Source organism: Sminthopsis crassicaudata, chromosome 4, assembly GCF_048593235.1.
Source record: "Sminthopsis crassicaudata isolate SCR6 chromosome 4, ASM4859323v1, whole genome shotgun sequence".
NCBI classification, from domain to species: Eukaryota; Metazoa; Chordata; class Mammalia; order Dasyuromorphia; family Dasyuridae; genus Sminthopsis; species Sminthopsis crassicaudata.
In genome coordinates, this window is record NC_133620.1 from 21,323,695 (window position 1) to 21,345,800 (window position 22,106).

General features: G+C 54.9%; 1 protein-coding gene across 1 annotated transcript; it reads left to right on the forward strand.

The window, feature by feature from the left end:
* Positions 1-234: 234 nt before the first annotated feature.
* On the forward strand, positions 235-21,143 carry DHCR24 (24-dehydrocholesterol reductase). Its single transcript, XM_074265840.1, has 9 exons — positions 235-914; positions 8,075-8,230; positions 8,999-9,104; positions 12,830-12,948; positions 13,397-13,660; positions 15,118-15,261; positions 16,246-16,443; positions 18,081-18,259; positions 18,484-21,143. The coding sequence occupies exons 1-9, from the start codon at positions 684-686 to the stop codon at positions 18,635-18,637; spliced, it is 1,551 nt and encodes a 516-aa protein (XP_074121941.1). The 5' UTR covers positions 235-683; the 3' UTR covers positions 18,638-21,143.
* Positions 21,144-22,106: the final 963 nt, after the last annotated feature.

The following is a 22,106-nucleotide window of genomic DNA, read 5'->3' on the forward strand; positions in this document are numbered from 1 at the left end:
CCACCCCCACCCTCCCCAGAGCACCAGGGGTCGGGCCGGTTCCAGGGGAAGTCGGGTGGGCGGAGCGGGGGCGGGGCGATCGGGGCCAGCTGGACCAATCCAGGCGCCCCGCTCCTGGTCCGATCCTCTCTGCGCCTCGCCATTGGGCAGCGCCGGGGTCTCGGCCCACCGAGCCCTGGGGAGGCCGAGCCAATCGGGCGGCGGATCGGGGCCCGGGCCGGCTTCGGGCTGGGAGTGTCGGCGGGCCTGGGCGGGACGAGAAGAGGGCGCGAGCGGCGCATTTGGGCTTCACTCCTCCCCGCTCTGCGCGCCGCGCCGCGCCGCCTCCGCCACCGTCGCCGGGGGACATTCCTGTTACCTCCGCTGGGCACGTCCCCGGGAACCTGCGCCTGCTCGGGACGGAAAGCGGCGAGAGCCCGGGACCCCGCAGCCTACGTGCGCTCCCGGCGCGCGCGGAGAAAACGCCCCCGGGAGTCCGCTGCGCGCGGAGAGAACGTTCCCGGAGTCCCGCTGCCTGGGTGCGCCCCCCCAGGGCGCGCGGAGACAAGCCCCCGGGAGCTCGCGGAAAAAACGCCCCCGGATCCCTGCAGCCTGCGGGCGCGGAGAGAACGCCCCGGGAGTCTGCAGCGCGCGCCCCCTGCGCCGGACGGGACGGGCCCGGGGCTAGCCCCCGCCGTGCCGCGATGGAGCCGGCTGTGTCGCTGGCTGCGTGCGCGCTGCTCTTCTTGCTCTGGATCCGGGTGAAGGGGCTGGAATTCGTCATCATCCACCAGCGCTGGGTGTTCGTGTGCCTCTTTCTCCTGCCGCTGTCCTTCATCTTCGACATCTACTACTACCTGCGCGCCTGGGTGGTGTTCCGGCTGAACAGCGCGCCGCGCCAGCACCGGCAGCGGGTTCAGCACATTCAGAAGCAGGTGGGGGCGCCCCCCGGGACCCCAGGGCGCGGGGCTGGGGGAGTCCGTGCCCTCCTCGGGTGGCCATCTCCTCCTCCCGCCGCTTCCACCCCCATCTCAGGTGCCCGCCCCCTCCGGCTGCTCGCTCGCGCTCCCTGCCCCCGTCCCCCACCCCCAATAACGCACGCCCGGCTTGGCGTACACTGGGCGCTCTCTTCTTCCTCTACTTGGGCCCCCCCTCCCCCGACCAGCCTTTCTCTTCCTCTCTGCCCCAGTGTTCCCGAGGGATGCCGGAATCTCCCCTTCCCTTGTCCCTCCCCCTCCCCGTTAGGGTTAATGCTTGGCTACCTGGACTGCCACCTGCCCCCCCTTCCCTTTTACTTTGGGAGATGGGGCAGAGTAACCAGATGTTCGTGGGCCATGTACCTGTGCCTTTTACAGATTAGAGGGGAGTTGGGGAGCGGGCTCCTTTTTTCCCTTTGGGGTTCATGGCTGGCTCCCTAGTTCCAAGTGGTTTGGGATAGGGCTCCCGTGAGGTTTTTTCCGGAGTGCTGTGGGGGTGGGGTGCCCCTTCCGAAGTACGTTCTGCAGTGGGGCTGGAAGCGGGGCCACATAAGGTCACCAGCATTGACCTGGGGTTCAGCCGTCCCTTGACCATGTGACCTTGTGCTTCTCACTTCCTGTTCACTGTTCCGAAAAAGGAGGGTTTTGGTCTGTGTGGGATTCCAGGTCCTTGACCCTGAAAGCTTTGGCAGAGGGTTGTTGCGGAGGGGGAGGAGGGAGACAACTCTGAGATTTCAAGGATGGAAGGGATGTTGACAGATTTTCCCTCCCTGTGTATCCGGGCTTTCTCTGGGCTAGTAGAGAAGAGGGCAGGGAAGAGGAAGGCTGCGGCAGCCCCAGTGACAGCCCCAGTGACAGCTAGGGAAGCTCCATCTAGCATCTCCATCCCAGTGTACGGCCCAACAGGCCAGCACCGCACGGCTTCTGAGGAGAGAGCCCTACATTCTGGGGCGGCAGTGGAGGCCTTGGCTCCCAAGGACTACAAAGTGTGCCTCCCTCTCTGACCCCTGCAGGTTATAAAAGCTGGACAATTTGTGATGTGGTATATGGAGACCCATGAAGAAGCAACCTCCTGGTCAGCTCTCGCCCCACCTCGAGATGGGCTTTCTGGCTCTGACCGTTACCATATCGATTTTGTGATTGGACAAATCCTTAGGCTGCTAAGACCAAGTTGTAGAGAAGGTGTTGACCTCCTTTGGTGGAAGGAATTTCCTCACCTGGGAGTTTCCAGGAGCAGTGAGATCACAGTGACCTTGTCTAATCACTGTGTAGAGAAGCAGTGTAACTGGTCTCAGGAAGATCTGGGCTCAAATTTGAGGTAATTGGTGGTGAGAGCACTTTGGCCTGGAATCAGGAAGTTCGTGTGTGAGCTGAGATATGGCCTAGCTGTGTGACTTCTGTTTACCTCAATTTCCCCAATTGAAAAACAGGGATAATCATAACCTTACTCCCAGGATTGGCTTGTTGTGAGGATGAAATGAGGTAGTATTTGTAAAGCAGATTAGCACGGTGTCTGGCACACAGTGGGAACTTTAAGCTATGGATTGACTGATTAAGAATTGCTTGGTGGTTGGTGGATTGAGTGGAATGTAGCATTCTGACCTGGAAGGGACTTCGACCAGCTCACTAAACCCCATCGCTTCACTAACAGATGGCGTGAAGGAGATTGGTTTGGCCAAGGACTCCCACTGTGTGACCAGTGCTCCTTTTTCTTAGTCCAGCCCCACCCTACCTCCTTTGCCCCGTCACTGGCAGCCTCTGGGTGGCACCTGGCTCCTTCTCTCTCTGGCAGGAGCAGGGCAAGCCGGTGCTGGACTGGGCCAGGCCCCATAGGCTTGGTCCTGGGATATAAAGAGCCCCTTGGGCACCAGTGCCTGAAGCTCAGGGATTTGCCAGGCCATGCAGCCGACCTAGCACCAAAGTCCTGGCAGGTTGATCACTTTACAGAGCTTAGGATCCCTGATCTGTGTGGTCCTGCCCTTTGGATGGCCTGGAGCACTGCACTGACTTTGGGCAGTTTCTGTTTTTATCCTTGGCACGTTGCCCAGCACATTCTGGTCCTTAGATTGACTGTTTCTGGTCCTGGGCTGCATGGCCTTGCTTGCCCTCTCTGAGCCTGGTGCCCTAATCTGCAAGGCCCAGCAGGTGACGTGGTGGGATTTGTTCCCTGCTTCCTGTGGGCCAGGCCCTGTGTTGGGCGCCAGGGATGCAGACACACTTGGAGTGGGCTCTGCCTTTATGGGGTATGTGCAGTGTGAGAAGCAGGGAGTTGGGAGGGAGGTACTTGCTCAGGGAGCCACAGGTACTATGTTAAGATTTGAGCTCGGGACCTTTGCCTTCAGCCCTGAGTGGCTTCCTTTCCCAACATTTGTGGAGATGGGGGGACCCAGGCCCAAGGCCACAGGGCAAAGGAGTAGCACCAGCACTACCTGGGGGCTGATCAAGACTGGATATCCCATGGGGTTGGAAGGAAACTGATGTGGAGATGAGCTTTGCAAACCCTAAGCCAGACAAGCTGAGGAGGAATTGAATCCGTCGGGATCTCAGAGACCCAGAGAGAACAGTAACATCAGGATATTGGTCAGAGCTGAGGAAGGACACTCAGCTACGCTTGCACGGCCTCGAGAGTCAGAGCTAGAATCCAGCTCTCAGGGTGGATGCTCGACAGGGCATTTCCTCTCTGAGCCCAACCTGGGCCAGGCGCAAGGGAAGGCAGAGACACCGTTTGAAGTGAACTAGTTATTCATTATTGGGCGTTATTCTCTATCTTGCATCGGATCAAAGATTGTTGCATTCTTTGTGCTTGTGTCACCAGGTCCTGGCATGGAGTAGGCTCTTAATAACCGCACCATCCATTGCCAAGCTCTGGGCCGGCCCTGGGAATGCAAATAAAATCGGGAAGCCGGGCCTCCACTGGGCCACTTAAATGAGAAGAAAAGATCATAATCGAGATGGGGGTTAGTGTTGTGGTCTTGAGAGCCCAGAGATGGGGAGGGAGGAGCATGGATTGCCATCCCTTTTCTAGTAGCAAAGCTTCAAAGGTGAGGGCAGGGCAGCAAAGGACTGGTGAGAAGATGCCAGGTTACAAGGGAAGTATTCCTGGAATCAGCCTGTACGCCCCAATGTACATGGCCACCTTAGCCCTGCCCTCATACATAGTGGGAGGGCCTGACTTCTCAGGCTGGTGGTAATGGTATGTAGGACAGAGGAAGGGGATAGTAGAGCCTGGAGATGCAGCTGGTGAGAGAAGGGGGAAGACACAGTGATTGCCATTTCTCTGGTTTTCAGAGGCTTACAGATAGCCATCTGCAGGACAGCTCTAGGTTTTATTCCTTCTCCTTCCTTCCTCAGGGACTTTGCCACATCCCATCTCTGCGTCTCAGTTTCTTATTTTGTAAACAAGAGGAGGGGTGAAAAACCAAATGAACTCTTAAGATCTAATCTCTTCATTTTAGAAATAAGAAAACCAAGGCTCAGAGAATTTAAATGACTTGCCAGGAAAGAAAAAGTGTTAAGCGGAAGAGCCAGGATGCAGTCCTAGGTGTTTGGGTGTTTTTTCCTCCTAAATTCTAGGCTTCCTGGAGACATTGGAGATGAACTGAACCAATGGGTGTGAGTTGGCTTGACACTTGAATAAAAGGTGTAGATTCAGTTTAATTATCTCTTAAGGGCCCACCCCAGCTTAGCTGCTTCTGGGTAAGGAGGAGGAAGACCAGCTATACTGGATGGAGGTAGAATAATATTTCAGAGTAGAATATTTTGCCAATTAAGATGGCTCCACCCTTGGATCTGAAATGGTGTCCAAGTCACAGAGCCTTCCAGTAGTTTCTCCTTAGGAGTGCCTGGCCCCACTTTCTAAATTTTGAACTCCCTCAAACTCCAGGCCCTGAGCCCCCAACCTTGCTGTGGCTTCCTGGTTCTGTGCCACTCCCCTGGATTCTGAGATCTACCACTGAGGCTGCTCTCGTAACTTCTCTTGCTATTGGATGCACAGCATTTCTTCATAGTGAACCTGCAGGATCTTTCTCCCCAACTTGCAGTTAGAAGGCCTGGGTTCAAATCCTATCTCTGGTGTTTACTGCTTGTGTGACCTCAGGGTATACATTTAAACCAGACCCATTTTCTTGTGTAAACTAAGGAGGCTTGACTAGTTGACTTATTGGTCCATTCCAGCCTTGATCTACCTTCCATGCGTTTTCTTCAGTTGTGCCCTCTGCTTGGAGTGCCCTCCTCCCTCACCTCAGCTGCTCAGATGCCTTGGCTTCCTTCTAGGTGCACCTGAGGCACCAAAGATGTCCTTGATGGTGGTAGAGCCCTCTTCCTTCCCAAACTAACTCATCACTGATGTAGATGTTGTACTTCCTTTAATTAGAACGTGATCTTTGCTCATGAGGAGCTTATGCTGTAACTTATAAATAACCAGGGACACACAGGGTAGGGGGAAGGCATTGATCCCTGAGCTGTCCTGAAAGGGCTGTGGCCCAGAAGGAAGGCGGAAGAAGGAACTTTAGTTATCATTGAATTCAGTGTCCTTGAATTGGAATTGGCATTTCCCTTGGTGAGTAAACTAAGGCCCAGGGATGGGTGTGTGGGTGACCTGTTTGTAGGTCACACAATTCAAGCAGACCTTTAGAGCACAGAGCTGGGCTGTTTCCATCCCGCCTCGCCACCCCTTGGAGGTCCCAAGTACAGCTTCATCTCATGCCCCATAGTGCTTCTCAGGAAGTCTCCAAGTTTTACAGTGTGCTTTTTGAATATTAGATCATGTATTCCTTAGAATAACGCCGAGATACAGAACCTTTTATTATTCCCCTTTGCAGATGAACACACTAAGCCCATATGTGTCTTATGTCCAAGACAAGATTTTTAACTCTGGTAAACATTTATTAATTTACTCCTATATTCCAGGCGCTGGGAATGCAAATAAGAAAGAGTTGCTGCCCTAGGGAAGCTTGTAATCTGATGGGGGTAAAGGACAGGAGGGCACCAGAAGGTACTGCTGGGGCACAGAATAGCTGATGGGAAGTGGAATGTTGAAGGGCAAAGCCCTTTGTCTGGCAGCTCTGAAGACTTCAGAATCTCAGCTCTTCCATTTACCAGCTGTGTTGACCGTGGACCAGTCACTTCTCTTCTGTCTTAATTTATGCTTTTATAGAATGAGGGTGTTGGACTCCAGGGTCTCCAAGGTCTTTTCCACCAGCCTCTTTTCTCTCTGAGCCAGGGTAACCACTTTTGTGAAACTGACATATGAGAGTGTTCCTTCTGTGAAACTGACATCTGAGAGTGTTCCTTCTGTAAAACTGACATTGGAGAGTATTACTTCTGTGAAACTGACATCTGAGAGGGTTCCTTCTGTGAAACTGACATCCTAGTACTCCTGTGAAACTTGGAGTGTAGTGTCTCCCCATGCTTTGCCCAGCCTGCCTTGGGGCTGAGGAGAAAGCCGGCCTCCAGAACTGGAAGCAGCCCAGAGATGTGTGTGGCAGGTGAAATGCTTCATCATCATTGAGGTTTCATTCCTTCCCAGGTGGCTCTTCTAAGCTTCAAGGAGCCACCCTGATGAGTGACAGCAAAGGGCTGAGGCGACCAAAAGGGGGAGGTGAGGATGGGAGAAGGGAGTCCTTCCAGGGCTCCATAAATTTGATGGCAGCCATTCCTAAGAGAGGATGCCCCGTTTGGAAAGGGGCTTGAATGCCAGTTCTCCTTCTGCCCATCGGGAAGGGGCATGGGATTTTGAGTTGAAATCTCAGCCTGTGGCCTTTTGGGCACTCCTCCTCTCTAGCCCTCATTTTTTCCCATTTGTAAAGGGAGGGAGTTGGGGTTGGAGTTGATAGCAATCAAGATCACTTCCCGCTTTAAATCAAAGAGCCTGATCCTGGTATGGGACCTTAAAAGGGTAATTTTCTCTTTTCCCTTAATTGGAGAAGATTCAGGGCTGCCTGCCTTCTTTGATCTATCTGGAATTCCCTGATAAGCACCTCTTACACAAGTAGGCCTGAAGGGAGATTCCAAAATTCTGATATGGGAGCCCTGCCCTCCTTGCACTGGGAATCCTAGAGAGGCGGAAGTCGGGGAAAGAACACCAGAATAGAGAGAGAGATGGAAGTGCAATGGGCTTGGCCATCTCTGGGAGTCTCCTCTTGTGGGATCTGTCACCAGCATCCTGGGTCTTCAGACAGAAAGTCCTGAATTTGGGGTTGAAACAAACTGGTCTCTTCCCTTGAATGGGGAGGCCTGGGGGATCCTGGCTGGTGCTGGCAGTGGGAAAAGGCTCCTGCAGTCAGCCTGGTGTCCTGGGGCAATGAGAGGCCCTCAGGCAAGTAGGGAAAGGATTTGGTGTATTCCTTTATGATCTTCACCTTTTTAGGATGTAGCCTGACTTGGCCAACAAGATGACCTAAGTGGAGCCCTCCCATCAACCCTGGGCTTACAGAGGAACCAATTTGTAATTTTACTGATGTGGAAAAATCCTAATGAGAAGGTACTTCCTCTACCAGGAGATTGGAAACTCCCCTCTGCTGTGTATTCTCAACCCACGCCTCAGGAAACAATAGTGACTTCTTATCTCTGGAGTCCAATAAAACTCCAGCCTCCCCACGCACACAGTGGGCTGGCTGTTCAGCCAAAATGGAGTCCTGGCTGTTCTTCCCGGGGCACATGGGGCACATATCACTGGCATTTCCAGGCTGACCCCGAGGGCCCCAGTCTGGAGGCCCTGCTTTTCTCCAGGGCCGCCTCCTTTCCTCCTGCTCCAACCTAGTTGGTCGTCCTGTGATTGTTTTCTGGGTGCTGTGTACTTGTGCTTGGGCTCCCTATGTTTAAAGGATGGAAGCTTCTTTTGGTTTTGGTTTGTTTTGCCTCGATATCATTTCGAGTGTTTAGGCTAGTTCCAACCTGAGTAAGGATGAAAGAAACACTTTAGTAATTTTCATCCATTCATCATGTCACCGATTCATCATTGTTTATTTCATTCGTTCATCACGTCGTGAATATGATAGTAAGATCTTAGGGATGTGGCTTCGGAGCCTTCCCTCGGGGGGGGGGGGGCGTCCCAGGAGCTGCCTCGATGCCCTGGGGAGTCAGGGGACTCACAGGCTTCTGCCCTTTGTCTCTTGCAGGTACGGGAATGGAAGGAGGAAGGGAGCAAGACCTTCATGTGCACGGGCCGGCCCGGCTGGCTCACGGTGTCACTGCGTGTTGGCAAGTACAAGAAAACCCACAAAAACATCATGATCAACCTGATGGACATCCTGGAGGTGGACACCAAGCGGCAGGTGAGTGCGCGATACCCAGAGCTTTGGCTGGCTGGGGGGCCCTGCCTCTCTCCAGCCCTGGAGCGTGGCGTGACCCTGCAAGTAGCTAGGGAGAACACTTTTATCACTCATCTACTTTCTGGCCTCACTCTGGAATTTAATAATGAAATTAATGATCCTCCGCATCCTTTGTGTTGCAATTTACATCTGCCTTCACATGCATTGTTTTTGGATCCTGCCAAAGCCTTGGGAACTGGACAGGACTGTAATTATTCTCATTTCACAAGCAGAGACAGGCCTGGAGAAAGTATGTCTCAGGCCTGGAGCACTCAGACTTAGGAAAGGCTTCAATAGCCTTAGTCTGGGCCTCTCAGATGGGTAAACGGAGGCCTGGGCAGGGAAACGGGAGGCTGAGGTTTCCTGGAGACCGCCTTCCTTGCTGCTGCCTCCGGCCGGCCGAGCAGGTGGGAGCCGGCCGTTTGACGGGCAGTCGGTAAGGCTTGTGCTCTGGAGGTAGCTAGATGGATCCAGGGGAGGGACGCAGAGGACCGGGGGCTGAGCCTGGACGCAGGAAGACCTGCGTTCAAATGTCGCCTAAGACGCTCACCGGATGTGTGACTTAATTTTGTTGGCTTCCATTTCCTAATGTTAAATGGGGATAATGACAGCACTTCCTCCCCAGGTTGGTTGTAGGGATCCCATTTGGGAAGTATTCAGCACAGTGTCTGGCACTCTGGGACTTATTTCCACCCCGCTGCCCATGTTCCTCTTTTTTCTTTTCTGATAAAGATCGTCTCTGTGGAGCCTCTGGTTACCATGGGGCAGGTGACAGCTCTGCTGAATTCGGTCGGCTGGACTCTGCCGGTGCTTCCGGAGTTGGACGACCTCACAGTAGGTGAGGTGGTGCTGGCTGGGGGAGCAGGGTGTGAGGGGAACCCCGGGGGCATGACCTGGTCAGAAGCTCCCAACCATTGGTGTCTTCATATGGGCAGGAAGGTATCTGTGGACCACTGAGGCTGCCCCAGAAACAGGGGGTATGTCCTTGGGCCACTGAACCATGGGGGATGTTCTTAGGCTAATGGGGCCATTATGTGGTCAGGAGGCTAATCAAGGAGCCCTGAGATGGTAGTTGAAGGATCTCCTGAGATCCCAGGCAGGACCATAGTGGACACTCTCAGACAAGCCAGAGGGGCCTGTGAAAGTTAGCTGTCAATAATGAAAGTGAGCTTACTTTTGCGCACGCCCCCCATCCCCACCCCCTGACAGAGGTGAGCAAGGAGTAACAGGAAGGCCCAAGGACCCTCTCAAGAGGCAGGGTGGGACCTGGAGAGATACCAGCCATGTCCTCTGCTTACCACCTGGGTGACCTCGGCTGAGACCCTTCACTTCCCAAACTGCCTGCCCCTCAGTAAAGTACAAGGTGGGATTGTGGGATTTAGGGGAGCACGGTGTTGGGCCACTTCCTTTCACCGATGAGAAGCCTGTGGCCCATCAGGAAGAAATGGCCTGTTCTCTCTGAACCTGTGGCCTGGGCACACCCCTCATGCCCCCCTCCCCCCCCCCCAGGAGGCCAGCAAGAAGCCCAGGCTGAGATCGGGGCCTGCAGCTGGGGAGGGACCCTCAGGCCTGGCCCGGCTCATCTGTGAAACAAGGCCTTGAGATTAGGGGTTCTAGGGCCTCCTCCACCTCTGGCCTGGGGTCTCCTTTGGGCATTGGATGACGGTGGGCCTGAGAAGGGGGCAGAGCCTGTGCAGGAGCCGGTGTCCCTGGCAGCCGAGGGACGGACAGACAGACAGCTTGGGATCCACCCACAGTCCCAGAGGGAGCAGACGGTGGGCTGGGCAAGGAGGGCAGGGGCTGTGACTGCAGCCCCAAGGGAGAGGTGCCGGCTCCCTGGGGTAGCTTCCTAGGAGAACCCGGATGGTGTGGCCACAGGCCTGAGCCAGAGTAGGAAGCCACCGTCTCTGCCGGTCTTGGAGGTGCTGCCAAGAGGATGCCAGTTCTGACCTGGCCCCAGAAGAACAGGGCTCTGCTCAGGGCCTCAGCTTCCCCCTCCCACCTAAACCAGAGCCTTGAGGCTGCCGCCCACCCAGGGGAAGAAAGGCTGGATTTGTGGCTTCTTCTTTCAGGCTCATTGCCTGGCAGGTCCTGTGACAACAGCCTTGGTCCCTGGGCTCCCCATGGCAGTAGCATGGGCTGGAGCGGCAGGGCGCGGTGCCAGGGGCAGCCAGTAATTTCTTACCAGGTGTCTCCTTGGCTGAGGGCCTGGCGGTGATTCTGATCGAAACAGCAAGCTAGGCAGACGGAGCAGAAGGGAGAGGAAGTGACTTGGGGCCAGAGTGGCCAGTCCTGAGCCGAGGTGGGGCTGGAAGGGGCGCAGGGAGCCAGACTTGTCAGTAGCTTGTGCACATGTGCTGTGTGTGTGTGCGCGCTGTGCAAGTATGTGTGTGTGCTATGCAAATACACATGTGTGCTGTGTAAGTACATGTATGTGTACCGTGCAAATACATGTGTGCTGTGCAAGTACTTGTGTGTGCTATGCAAATCCATTTGTATGCTGTGCAAGTATATGTGTGTATACCATGCAAGTACGTGTGTATGTGCAAATACATGTGTGCACTGTACAAGTATATGTGATGTGCAAATACACTTGTGCGCTGTGCAAGTTCATGTGTGTGCTATGCAAATATATGTATGTTCTGTGCAAGTATATGTGTGCACTGCAAATGCATGTGTGTATGCTGTGCAAATACACGTGTGTTCTGTACAAGTGTGTGCTATGCAAATGCATGTGTGTACTGTGTGAATATTCTGTGCAAATACATGTGTGCTGTGCAAATATGCATGCGTGCACTATGCAAATACACATGTGTGCTATACAAGTACGTGTGTGTGCTGTGCAAATGTATATGTGCACTGCGTGAATGTACATGTGCTGTGCAAATATATGTGTGTGCTGTGTAAATGCACGTGTGTGCTGTACAGGTATGTATGCTGTGTGCATTGTGCAAATGCATGTGTTGCGCTGTGCAGATACATGTGTGCACTGTGCAATTATGTGTGTGCATGCGTGCGTAGTCTCTGTTTCCCAAAGAAGGAGCCATCTGTCCTTACCTCTGGGCCAGGGTACCGGCTGCTAGCCTGGATCTGAAACCCGGGAGAGGAAGAGCGGGGAACACAGAGCCAGAACCGCCCCCACCCTCTAAGGCTTTTCTCCCTGGCTCACCCAGAGCCGGATGGAGACGAGATCCCAGGCATGGAGACATCAGCAAGTGCCCACTCTGCGCTTCCTGGGCCCCCTTCCCATTATTCTACAAGGGCCGTATGGGGGGGAGGCCCAGGGACAGAGCAATGGGAGTCAGGAGGGCCGGAGTTCAAATGCCGCCTAGGGCCATTTAATGGCTGGCTGACTGTAGACAGATATCCCTGTTTCCTTATCTGGAGAATGGGGCCCACAGCAGCGCCTTATTCTGGTTGTTTCAAGTGTTCTGTAAATCACCCGAGGGAACCTTGAAGGCGCTGTGTGAACACGGTAGCCTCCACATGCGGACGTGCTGATCCGCACATCAGACAGAAGGCCGGACATTCGTCCCCTCCGGGGCAGGTTAATTTCTTCATGTCCTTTGAACCCATTCCTGGCCCCCATCAGACAGAAGGCCAATCAGTTGGCCCCTCGGAGCAGGGGGGGGCAGACCAATTTCTACATATCCTCTGTACCCATTCCTGGCCCCCATTCATCCCTGAATTAACTTTGGCCCGTGGCTTAAGCGTGGCCGGGCTTGTGGCTGGGCTTTAATCATGACGCTTGTTATTATTTTAATAGCCTGTGTTTATGAGGCAGCTTTCCCCTGCACGTTCTGTAAGCCTGTTTTGAAGATAAGGAAACTGAGGCTGTGAGGAGTCATGACTCCCGAGGCCACAGGGCTCCTGCTGATGCTGATCGGGCTCGTGCCTCCCTGCTCTCTGCGGGCTCGCTTGTCCCCTTTGCCCTCGGTCTCTGAGTCAGCCACGCACAAGGCCTCCGAGGCCCTGGTGAGGGATAATGGAGGGGCTCGCGTCTTTCCATCTTGTGCGTCTCTAGGTCGAAGTCCCTCCAGATCGAGTGGCTCATTGCCATTTTGTGTGTCCTGGATTGAATAAAACACAGGGAGTACAGAGGAACTGTAGCAAATTAGTTATCAGATTGTGAAGCGCCTCCACTCTGGAGGGATTAAATGCAAGTAACAGTGCCCAGAAGAGGATGATCCAGTGGCCTTAGGTGTCCTCATGTAGGGAAGATTTGGAAGGCTTAGATATAGCAGCTAGAGCTTTGGGGTCAGGCCTGGGCCAATTGTTTGAGCCTTCTTAGCGCTTAGTGTCCCTAGACCACAGTTTCCTCATGTATAAAATAGGAAGGCTGGGCCTGACAGCCTCTAAGATTTAGAACTGAGGCTTCCCTGGGTGGGCCTGCCCCCATCCCCCACGCCTCTGGCTCTCAGAGATTAGGCCGTCCCATCCAGTTCCCTTGTTAGCGGTTTGCCCAGAGAGGAGCTCGGCTCCCTGGGCCCAGAACCCTCTGTCGGGGCACTCCCCACGGTCCCTCGGCGCTGGCTGCCGCCTGATTCGCGTCTCTCCTCTCAGGGGGCCTGATCATGGGCACGGGCATCGAGTCCTCATCCCATAGGTTCGGCTTGTTCCAACACATCTGCACGGCCTACGAGCTGGTCCTGTCGGACGGGAGCTTCGTGCGGTGCACGCCGGTAAGGGATGGGAAGGGAAGGGACGGGACAGGAAGGGACAGTTCAGGATGGGGGGAAAGAGCAGCAAACAGCAGCGTGATCCCAGAAGTCCCGGCAGAAAGGGGGACAGAACAGCTCTGATGATCCTCCTCCCAGTCGCCCACATTTCTTGCTGGTTTTTTTCTCTCAGCAAACTGCTTGGCAGTGGGGAGGCAAAGATGGGAGACACTGGGAACTTAACAGGAAGATCCGTCTTCCTCTGACAATTAGTCATCCATCGTTCATTCCAAATTAACCACATTTAACGGGAAGCTGCAGTGAGCAGGGCATGCTGGGAGGGGACCGGAGCAGGGCTAGAGCCAGTCTCACCCCCCGCCCACTGGGTGGCTCACCTGGCACCCTGGGAGAGTAGAGTCCCATGGGAGAGGGGCAGTCCGCTCAGCATGGGCTTTTGTGCCCCCTGGTGCAGACAGAGAACTCGGACCTGTTCTATGCCGTGCCCTGGTCCTGTGGCACCCTGGGCTTCCTGGTCGCAGCGGAGATCAGGATCATCCCCGCCAAGAAGTACGTGAAGCTGCACCTGGAGCCCGTGCGCGGCCTCCAGGAGATCTGCGCCAAGTTCACCCAGGAGTCCCAGCGGAAGGAGAACCATTTTGTGGAGGGCCTGCTGTACTCCCTGGATGAGGCAGTCATCATGACGGGAGTCATGACGGACGACATGGAGCCCAGCAAGGTAAGACACCGGAGCCTTGCAGGGAGCCCAGATGGTGACGGGACAGGGTCGCGATGCTGCGGAGCCGGCCCAATCGGGACCCGTGCCGGGGCTCTGCCAAGCCCATCGCGTGCCTCTCTTTCACAGGGACTTTGGCCAAGTCACGCCATTGCCTCAGTTTCCCCATGGGGATTTTTAACTGGGGGATTTTTAATGCCCCTCCCAATTCTCAGCTCCGCCTTCCCTGGGGACCCCCTGCTCACGCAGCCCTTGGCCGGCAGCGGCATTCGAGGCAGGTGGGTGAGGTCCCCAGGGCCCACGGCTGCCCAGCTGGCCAGCACGGGTCCCCAGAACTGGGTCTTTCTCCACCATGGCTAGGATCAGACTTGGAGCCGGGAAGGGTCTTAATACAGCCTTCATTTTACAGGTTAGGAAACTGAGGTCTGGAGAGGTTCTACAAGTGGTCAGTTGAACTCTGACCTTTCAGCCTCCAATGCACCAACCCTTCTCTTCAGCTGCCCAGATTGGGCTGGCCTGGGTGGGAGGCGTCCGGGGGGGCTTGGGGTCTGCATGGGACAATGGGGGCCCTGGGTCTAGGGTGGCTCCTGACTGGCAGCCCTGCACAGCGGGGGGTAGGGTCCCTATCTCATAAGTGGGGAAACCGAGGTCTGGGAGCCTGAGTCAGTGCAGGCTCCAAGGCGTGGGGGGGGGGGGGGGCAGACCGGCCTGGCCACATTCCAGCTGCCTGGGACGGCTGCTGACAATGGAGCTCACTCTGTGAGCTGCAGCCGCTCCCAGGGACTCGCTGTCTGCATGTGGGAGGCGGAGGCTGTTTGGTCTGTGTGTTCCGGGGCCCTCCCAGCTCTGACACCCCTAAGAGAGGCAGCTTAGAACAGGGAATGAAAAGCTGGGAGGGAGCTTAGAACAGGGGAGGTCAGGGCTGGGAGGGAGCTTAGAACAGGGAATGAAAAGCTGGGAGGGAGCTTAGAATAGGGGATGTCAGAGCTGAGAGGGAGCTTAGAACAGGGGAGGTCAGAGCTGGGAGGGAGCTTAGAACAGGGGAGGTCAGAGCTGGGAGGGAGCTTAGAACAGGGGAGGTCAGAGCTGAGAGGGGGCTTAGAACAGGGGAGGTCAGGGCTGGGAGGGAGCTTAGAACAGGAGATATCAGAGCTGGGAGGGGGCTTAGAACAGGGGATGGCAGAGCTGGGAGGAACATGGGGCCACCTTGATAGAACATGGAGCTAAAAGATGACCTAATGCTACCTTTTCCACCTTTCCTAATGTGCCACAGAGGCACCACATGTCTTGACAGAGACTACAGTAGAGTGGAACGGGCAGCCCGGGCTCCCCCTCTGGTCCCAGGCTCCTTCCTCTTTGAAAAGAGCACTCAGGAGGGCCAAGGTCACAAGTCCCATCTAGGCCTTCTCCCTCCCCTTCCCCCTTCCCATCATGCTGAGCTCCTTCTGTTCCTCTTGCAGCTGAACCGAATCGGTGACTACTACAAGCCCTGGTTCTTCAAGCACGTGGAGGAGTACCTGAAGAAGGACCAGAAGGGCCTGGAGTACATCCCCCTGCGGCACTATTACCACCGCCACACTCGCAGCATCTTCTGGGAACTCCAGGTGAGGAGCTGGGTGCCCGCCACCCCCACCCCCCCGGCTTCTTTAAAGAACGCGTTCTTTCTGCTTGTCAAGCTCTGGGACTCTCAAATTCATCTTTGTCTTGAGGTTCTCGTCGAGATTGGGGTTCATCTTCTTCTCCGTCTGAGAGAACCTTTCTGACTGGGGAGTCAGCAAGAGCGCTTCCCTTGGGAGCCTGGCCTTTAGGGCCTTCTAAAGCTTGAATTTTCAGTAACTTAAAAGTGGACTAAGATTTTGGGGGTGCTCTGTATAATCATAGAGGAGGTGGCTCGGTCTCGTTACGGACGAGTGGCTCGTCGGCAGACTGGAGTGATGGAGGGAATTTACCATGTCAGATTTATCGAGGAAACGTCAATGTCAAGTCCAGCCCCGAGGTCCAAAAAGTCAGTCACATAATAGGTGCAGGAGGTGGACACGGACGGGAGAAGGAAGTTCTGGAGTTGGGAAATGAGGGCTCACTAGTGGGTCTGAGCAGTGTCCGAAGTGTTGTAGCCTTACTGTGTTACAACAGGCATCATGTCCAGAGGGAGGGAGGCTGTAATCCGGTGCCAGATTGCACATGGCACGTGCATCCACTAGAAGGTGCTGCGTTTTAGGAGAGATGTTGACAAGGGAAGGGGGTGCTATTCTATTTCAATTATTCCACATTTGTAAAAATGCCTACTGTGTGCCAGAAGCTGTACTGGAAGCACTGGAACAACAGTTAGAAATGGAAGGCTGATCGGAGTGGGGTCGTGGCTGTGGCCCTCGTGTGGGAAGTGCAGTAGGAACTTTGTGTGCATCCCTAGCCGAGAGAGCCAGTTTCCCCTTAATACGATGGAAGGGAGGAGAGGTGACCGTTCCCTCTTCCGGGACGTCTTGGAGCAGACTGAGTCTCCCCTGCCCCACGGGAGGCCAGGCTGGCTGACCCTGGGGGTCCCTCCCAGCACCGAAGGTACCCCCACCCACTCATCTTTCCCGTTTCAGGACATCATTCCCTTCGGCAACAATCCCATCTTCCGCTACCTCTTTGGCTGGCTGGTGCCTCCCAAGATCTCCCTGCTGAAGCTGACTCAAGGCGAGACCCTGCGCAAGCTATATGAGCAGCACCATGTGGTGCAAGACATGCTGGTCCCTATGAAGGTGCTGGAGAGGGCCATCCAGACCTTCCACAACGACCTCCATGTAAGCCGGGCTTCCCTTCCAGCTCCACACAGGCCTCTGAGCAAGCCCCCCTTCCTCCCCCCCCCAGCGTCCGGTGAGGGGATAGGAGACAGCTGTCCACAAGTATTCCCAATTATACTATTGCCCCGATTCCCCCAGCACCCCGGAAAGAAGTGTGGGCTGGGGCAGGGATCTTGGAGATCGGGAACAAGCTAGAGGGGGCCAAGAGAGCGGCTGGGACAGAGCCAGGTGCCCTCCATGGATCTCTTGTTTGCTGACGATTCAGAAATGATTTCCGGGCTCTCGTGTTCCAGGACTCCATTGTCCCAGGAGCTGTGGCTGGAAGGCACCTCTGAGCCCATGCCGGCCAAACTCCTTATTTACACTTGAGAGACCCAGAAAAGTTAACTTACTTGGCTACAGTCACACAGTCAGTCAGCAAGCAGTGGCCAAACTCCCACTATGTGCGAGGCCTGGATTTATTAGACTACATGCAAAGAAAGGCAAAGATATTGTGTGCTCTCAAGGGGCCCACATTCTTTTTTCTTTTCTTTTTTTTTAAATTTTACTTTATTTTCCACTTAAAAATATTTTGTTCTGATTACTTGTAAAGATACTTTTCAACACTTCACGTTTATGAGATCTCGAGTTCTAGATTCTTCTGCCTTCCTTCCCTCCTCCCCAAAACAGCAAGCAGCCTGATATAGGATGGACACATATAATTGGATTTAACATATTTCCAAATTCGTCACTATGTGAAAAAAGAATCTGAACAAACAGGAAAACACAATAACAAAACGGCAGTGAAAGTAGAAAATATTCAAGCTCCATTAGTTCTTTCTCTGGATATTGCTAGTATTTTTCCCCTGAGGCAATCGGGGTTAAGTGACTTGTCCAAGGTCACACAGCCAGGAAGTGTTAAGTGTCTGAGATCAAATTTGAACTCAGCTCCTCCTGACCCACCTCACTGCCCCTATTGCTAGCATTCTGCACTGGGAGTTTCTTGGAACCATTGCCCTGCTGAGAGGCACTGACCGTAGTGGATCAATGCCCAACGCTGCTGTTAGTGATGGTTCTGTGCACTTCACTCAGCATCTGTCCCAGGCTTTTCTGAAATCCTCCTGTTCGTCATTTTTTCATAGACCGTAGTGATCCATTACCTTCACGTACCTCGGTTTGTTTGTTAGGCCATCCCAACTGATGGGCATCCCCTCGATTTCCAGTTCTTTGCCCCCGCAAAAGGGGCTGCCGTCAATCTTTTTGTACTTGGGGGTCCTTTTTTCTGATCACGGTTCTTTGGGACACAGGCCCGGGATCAGAGGGCACCCAGTTTTCTGGCCCTTTGTGCATCTGGCCAAATTACGGAGCTTGCATTCTCATGGGGGAGAACAAGGTAGATACAGAATAAATAGAAGAGGTTCAACTGAGGGAAGACAGTAGCATTAAGGGGCTGGAGGAACAAGAAGGAGGGTCGGCGAGGTCACTGAGTGAGGTGGCAAAGAGGGAGAAGAGCCCTGGGGCCCCCCCAAGTAGTGATCACAATGGGGACAGCGGAGCAATCTAATAAGAGGAACAGCAGTGCACTGGGGCCCATACCCACCTCTCCCACTCCCCCGCGCTCAGCTTCTTGGCCCTGACCCCCCTCCTCTCCTGGGCAGGTCTATCCCATCTGGCTGTGCCCCTTCATCTTGCCCAGCCAGCCAGGCATGGTCCACCCCAAGGGTGATGAGACGGAGCTCTATGTGGACATCGGGGCCTATGGCGAGCCGCAGGTGAAACACTTTGAAGCCAGGTCTTGCATGAGGCAGATGGAGAAGTTTGTCCGAAGCGTGCATGGGTGAGTGGGCAGGGGGGCAGGCCGGGGGAGGCGGCTGCCCTGCTCGGACACCCCGAGATCTCTTGGGACAGGGACAGTCTCCTAAAGGCGGCAGCACTGGCCTCTTCTCTGCTCGGGACTAGAAATGGGAGGCCAGCCCTGGATTTTCTGGGAGCAGCAGACCTTGATGATAACCCGGCATTCAGTAGGAGCTTTAATCAGGGCTTCTCCCCTGGCCCTTCTAGGTTCCAGATGCTGTATGCCGACTGCTACATGAATCGGGAGGAGTTCTGGGAGATGTTCGATGGGTCACTGTACCACAGGCTGCGCAAGGAGCTGAACTGCCAGGAGGCCTTCCCAGAGGTGTTCGACAAGATCTGCAAGGCGGCCCGCCACTGAGCCCGCCCTCCCGCCCGCGCCCTGGATCCACCCGGGGCCCTTCCCTGCCGCCTGCCTCGGCCGCCCACCCGCCCGTCTTTTCAGTAGCCTTCTCTTATAATGGAAAGGGCCCGTCCTTTCCTCTGCGCCCTTGTCAGCGATCCCCAAAAGTCCCCAAACCCCGAGCCGGATGAAGCACTTTGGATTGCTCTGACAATTGCTCACGAGGCTCAGGAAGGTGCCTTCAGAGCCACCCTGTGCGCCTCGGGGCGAGGGGCATTCCCAGGGACATGGAAGCGCTCCTTCGGCGGGCAGGTGGGCTCGGCCGGCTTCCTCCCGCCGTGTCTCCAAGCGCTTTCTCACCCAAGCAGCAGCGAAAGGATGACCCCGTCGCCTACTGTCCAGCAGACGCTTCCACAGAGCCTTGGAGGATGGAGTGGGCCTTCAGTGCCTTGCATGTAGTGGGCACTTAATGCCAGGGGAATCTCTGTGCCTCTGGCTGAAAGGACTCGGCCCTCGAGCCATTTCCCCCCAGGAAGTGGGGGCCTCCAGAGGTTGCTGGAGCACCAGAGAGTATGGCAGTAATGGCCCCTCTTTATCTTTTGTGAAGCCTGTCAGGGCCTGCTATCACCCTACAGGGGTCTGCCATTACCCTCTGGGATCTGTTGGAGCCTCCTGGGGCCTGCCATCACCCTGCTGGGGCCGGGCTGGCCCTGCCTGTGGAGTCTGGCCCGGGTGACTGGGCGCTGCTTGGTGCAGCCCCTCAACCCTCCCCCCCCCCCCCACCCATGAAACCAACCAACAGTATTCTCTTGTGGTTTCTTCGCCCTGGTTATCCCTCTTCCTGCTCCTCTTAAAGTGGCTGACCACAGTTCATTTCAGTGCCTTACAGAAATCCTAAGCCCGGCTACATCCGGGAAGGGTTCTTGTCTCCCCTTCCCCGGGAGACGACCCCTCCCGAGAGGTACCCACCCTTCGCCCGCACCGGTGGCACTTCCTCCTTATTTATGCAAAGCTTGTTTTAGGGACTCCCCGGCACAAGTAGAATCCAGACTGGACGAGGCTGAACTGGACCCAAGACCGGCTGGGGGGTGGTCACAGGGCCTCTGAGCCACATGATGCCCGAGTCCTCCATTTTCCAGAATTCCATCTTCCCTCAGGTCGTGAAGGCTGCAAGAACCACCTCGATGTGTTGTAGGGAGACACGCTCAGCCGGGGCCCTCATCTTAGCTGAGTCACCATGGCCCAGAGGGCCCAGAAACGCTGCCCGCCTTGGCCCCCCGGGGGTCTGGTCTCCAAGCATTCTCCCATGTGTCTTAACCACACGTTCTATGCATTGCTTAGGACACTGTTGGCGCTCTGTTAGGAAAGGGATGATCCTGGCCCTGAAGGGCCTTGGCCTGTTCCCTGTGGAAGCCAATGATTCTGCTGGTGCAGAGGAGAGCTTCTCAGCAGGAGCGGGACCTGCCCTGCGCCCGGGCCTTGGCCCGTCACCTTCCGCAGCCTGGGGCACGGACGGGAAGAGGCGCCCGGGACTCTGCCAAGGTGACCGGAAGCCTCCAAGAGCCCTCAGATTTGGAGAGTCCATATGGCCTCTAGAATTGGAAAGCAGTTTGTCTTAGAATTTGCCTCAGGTTCCTGCTTCATCTCAGTGTAACTCCCTGGAGACCGACACATAAGTCACTTAGAGCAACTTCTGTAGTGGGAGCCAGTCACACTTGGTGTCCAGTGTTCTGCAGTTGTGTTTCCTTCTAGCTTTGACATCATCTGGTCTAATCCCCTTCCCAGCCCTGATGCCCCCTATTCTAAGGTTCTAATACTCTGTTCTAAGCCCCCTCCCAGTTCTGACACCCCCTATTCTAAGCCCCCTCCCAGCTCTGACATTCCCTGTTCTCAGGCCCCTCCCAGCTCTGACCTCCCCCATTCCCAGCCCCTTCCCAGCTCTGCCCTTCCCTGTTCTGAGGCCTCTTTTGGCTTTTTCACGCGTTCTGGGAGATGTGGTAACTTGAACCCAGTTTCTACAAGACTCCTGAGCAGGGTCCAAACCAAATTAAAACGTAATTGAGAAATGTCCAGCCAAGGAAGGAAAAGTCCAGCACAGCTAAGGTTAGTTTGTGGTTTTCTAAGTCCTCAGTGCACCTTGCCTGGCCTGGCCCCATTCTCCCAACCCTGATGACTTGTCCCAGTTCAGCCCATCCTGAGATTCTGTGCTCCACTGTCCCTCTTGACTTATTTTCTGGCCTAACATGAGCTTCTGAGCTCCCTTTCCCCTGTGACGTTATGTTCTGTGCCCTGTTCTCTGGGAAGGAAACACTGCAGCGGGTCCCTCCACTGGGAGGCCTTCTGCCCTGACCAGCTAGAGTTCAGCCCCAGGGCAGCCACTTGTACACTGTTTGGGGGTGAGGTGGGGGTTTGGAGGGGAGTTGGGGGAGCTTGTAGGGAGCCTTTGGGCCCTGAATCCTGGGGACTCCCTTCTCCCTGATGTGTTTGTGTGGCCGTCGTCAAAATAAAGTACCCCAGGAACCACTGTCGGCTCCCCTCTTTTCTGCCCGGGGCCATGGTTGGAGAGCAGCTGGCCGGATGTTGGAGATTCTCCCAGGGCCCACCCCCACACCATTGACAGGAGGTCCTACCAGCAGGTCCCAAGAATGCACAACACAGACCATGTGGCTTGTCAGAGCAAAGCCAGATTTCTCTCAGTCCATGGGGGGACCTCTGTGTGACGCCTGGTCCTGCTGCCAGCCTCCCACCTGTGGAGCCGGCCCCAGCTGGATCGCTGGCACCGGGGCTTCCTCCCACCCATGGAGGCGACCCCTGTAGTGTTCTTTGGGTTTTCTGGAGATCTCTGGACCAGCAAAATAATCACAAGAATAACCAGGGATAAAGTCCAAACTCATTATCTCCTTCAAAGTCTAGTTTCCTTGCCTGGGCCCCAGGCTAGCTTTTTGGAGGTCCTCCAGATTATGTCTTGGTTTCTGTGGGGAAGGCAGGAGGACCATCACAATAGTTTCTGTCTTGAAGTCTGTCTCAATCCAGGAGCTTGTGCTCCAGCCTCCAGTCCTCTGTCTTCCCCCCCCCCCCAATCTGTCTTAGTTCCCCTCTAAGGCTGACTCTGGCCTCTTAAATAGTCTATTACAATTAAACCTATCAAATTGAATATAAACCATATCACTAGGGAACCATAATTTGTTGTAAGATTAAATCAATCATACTGAACTTGGAGAACTATTCATCACCATGCTGAAGTAAATAACCATTATCTCATCAATTCCATTGACTTAACTAACACCTTGTAAGAATCCTTGTTTTAAGTACAGACTTCTGGCCCACATCTCCCACTTTTGTTTTAGAGCATAGGTGATCAGCTCTCCCTGACTTTTCAGAGAGGCAAGAACCCCAAAAAGGAAGTGATTACACCTTCCCTGACTTCTCAGTAAAAAGGGGTGAAAAAAACCATAAAAGGAGGTGATCACGCCCTCCCTGAACATCT

Bases quoted from the DNA above. Each gene is read 5' to 3' on its own strand.
- DHCR24 (XM_074265840.1), top strand. From the start codon at position 684: ATGGAGCCGGCTGTGTCGCTGGCTGCGTGCGCGCTGCTCTTCTTGCTC. The intron at 8,231-8,998 runs GTGAGTGCGCGA...TTTCTGATAAAG, and splicing joins AGGTGGACACCAAGCGGCAG to ATCGTCTCTGTGGAGCCTCT. The intron at 13,661-15,117 runs GTAAGACACCGG...TTCCTCTTGCAG, and splicing joins ACGACATGGAGCCCAGCAAG to CTGAACCGAATCGGTGACTA.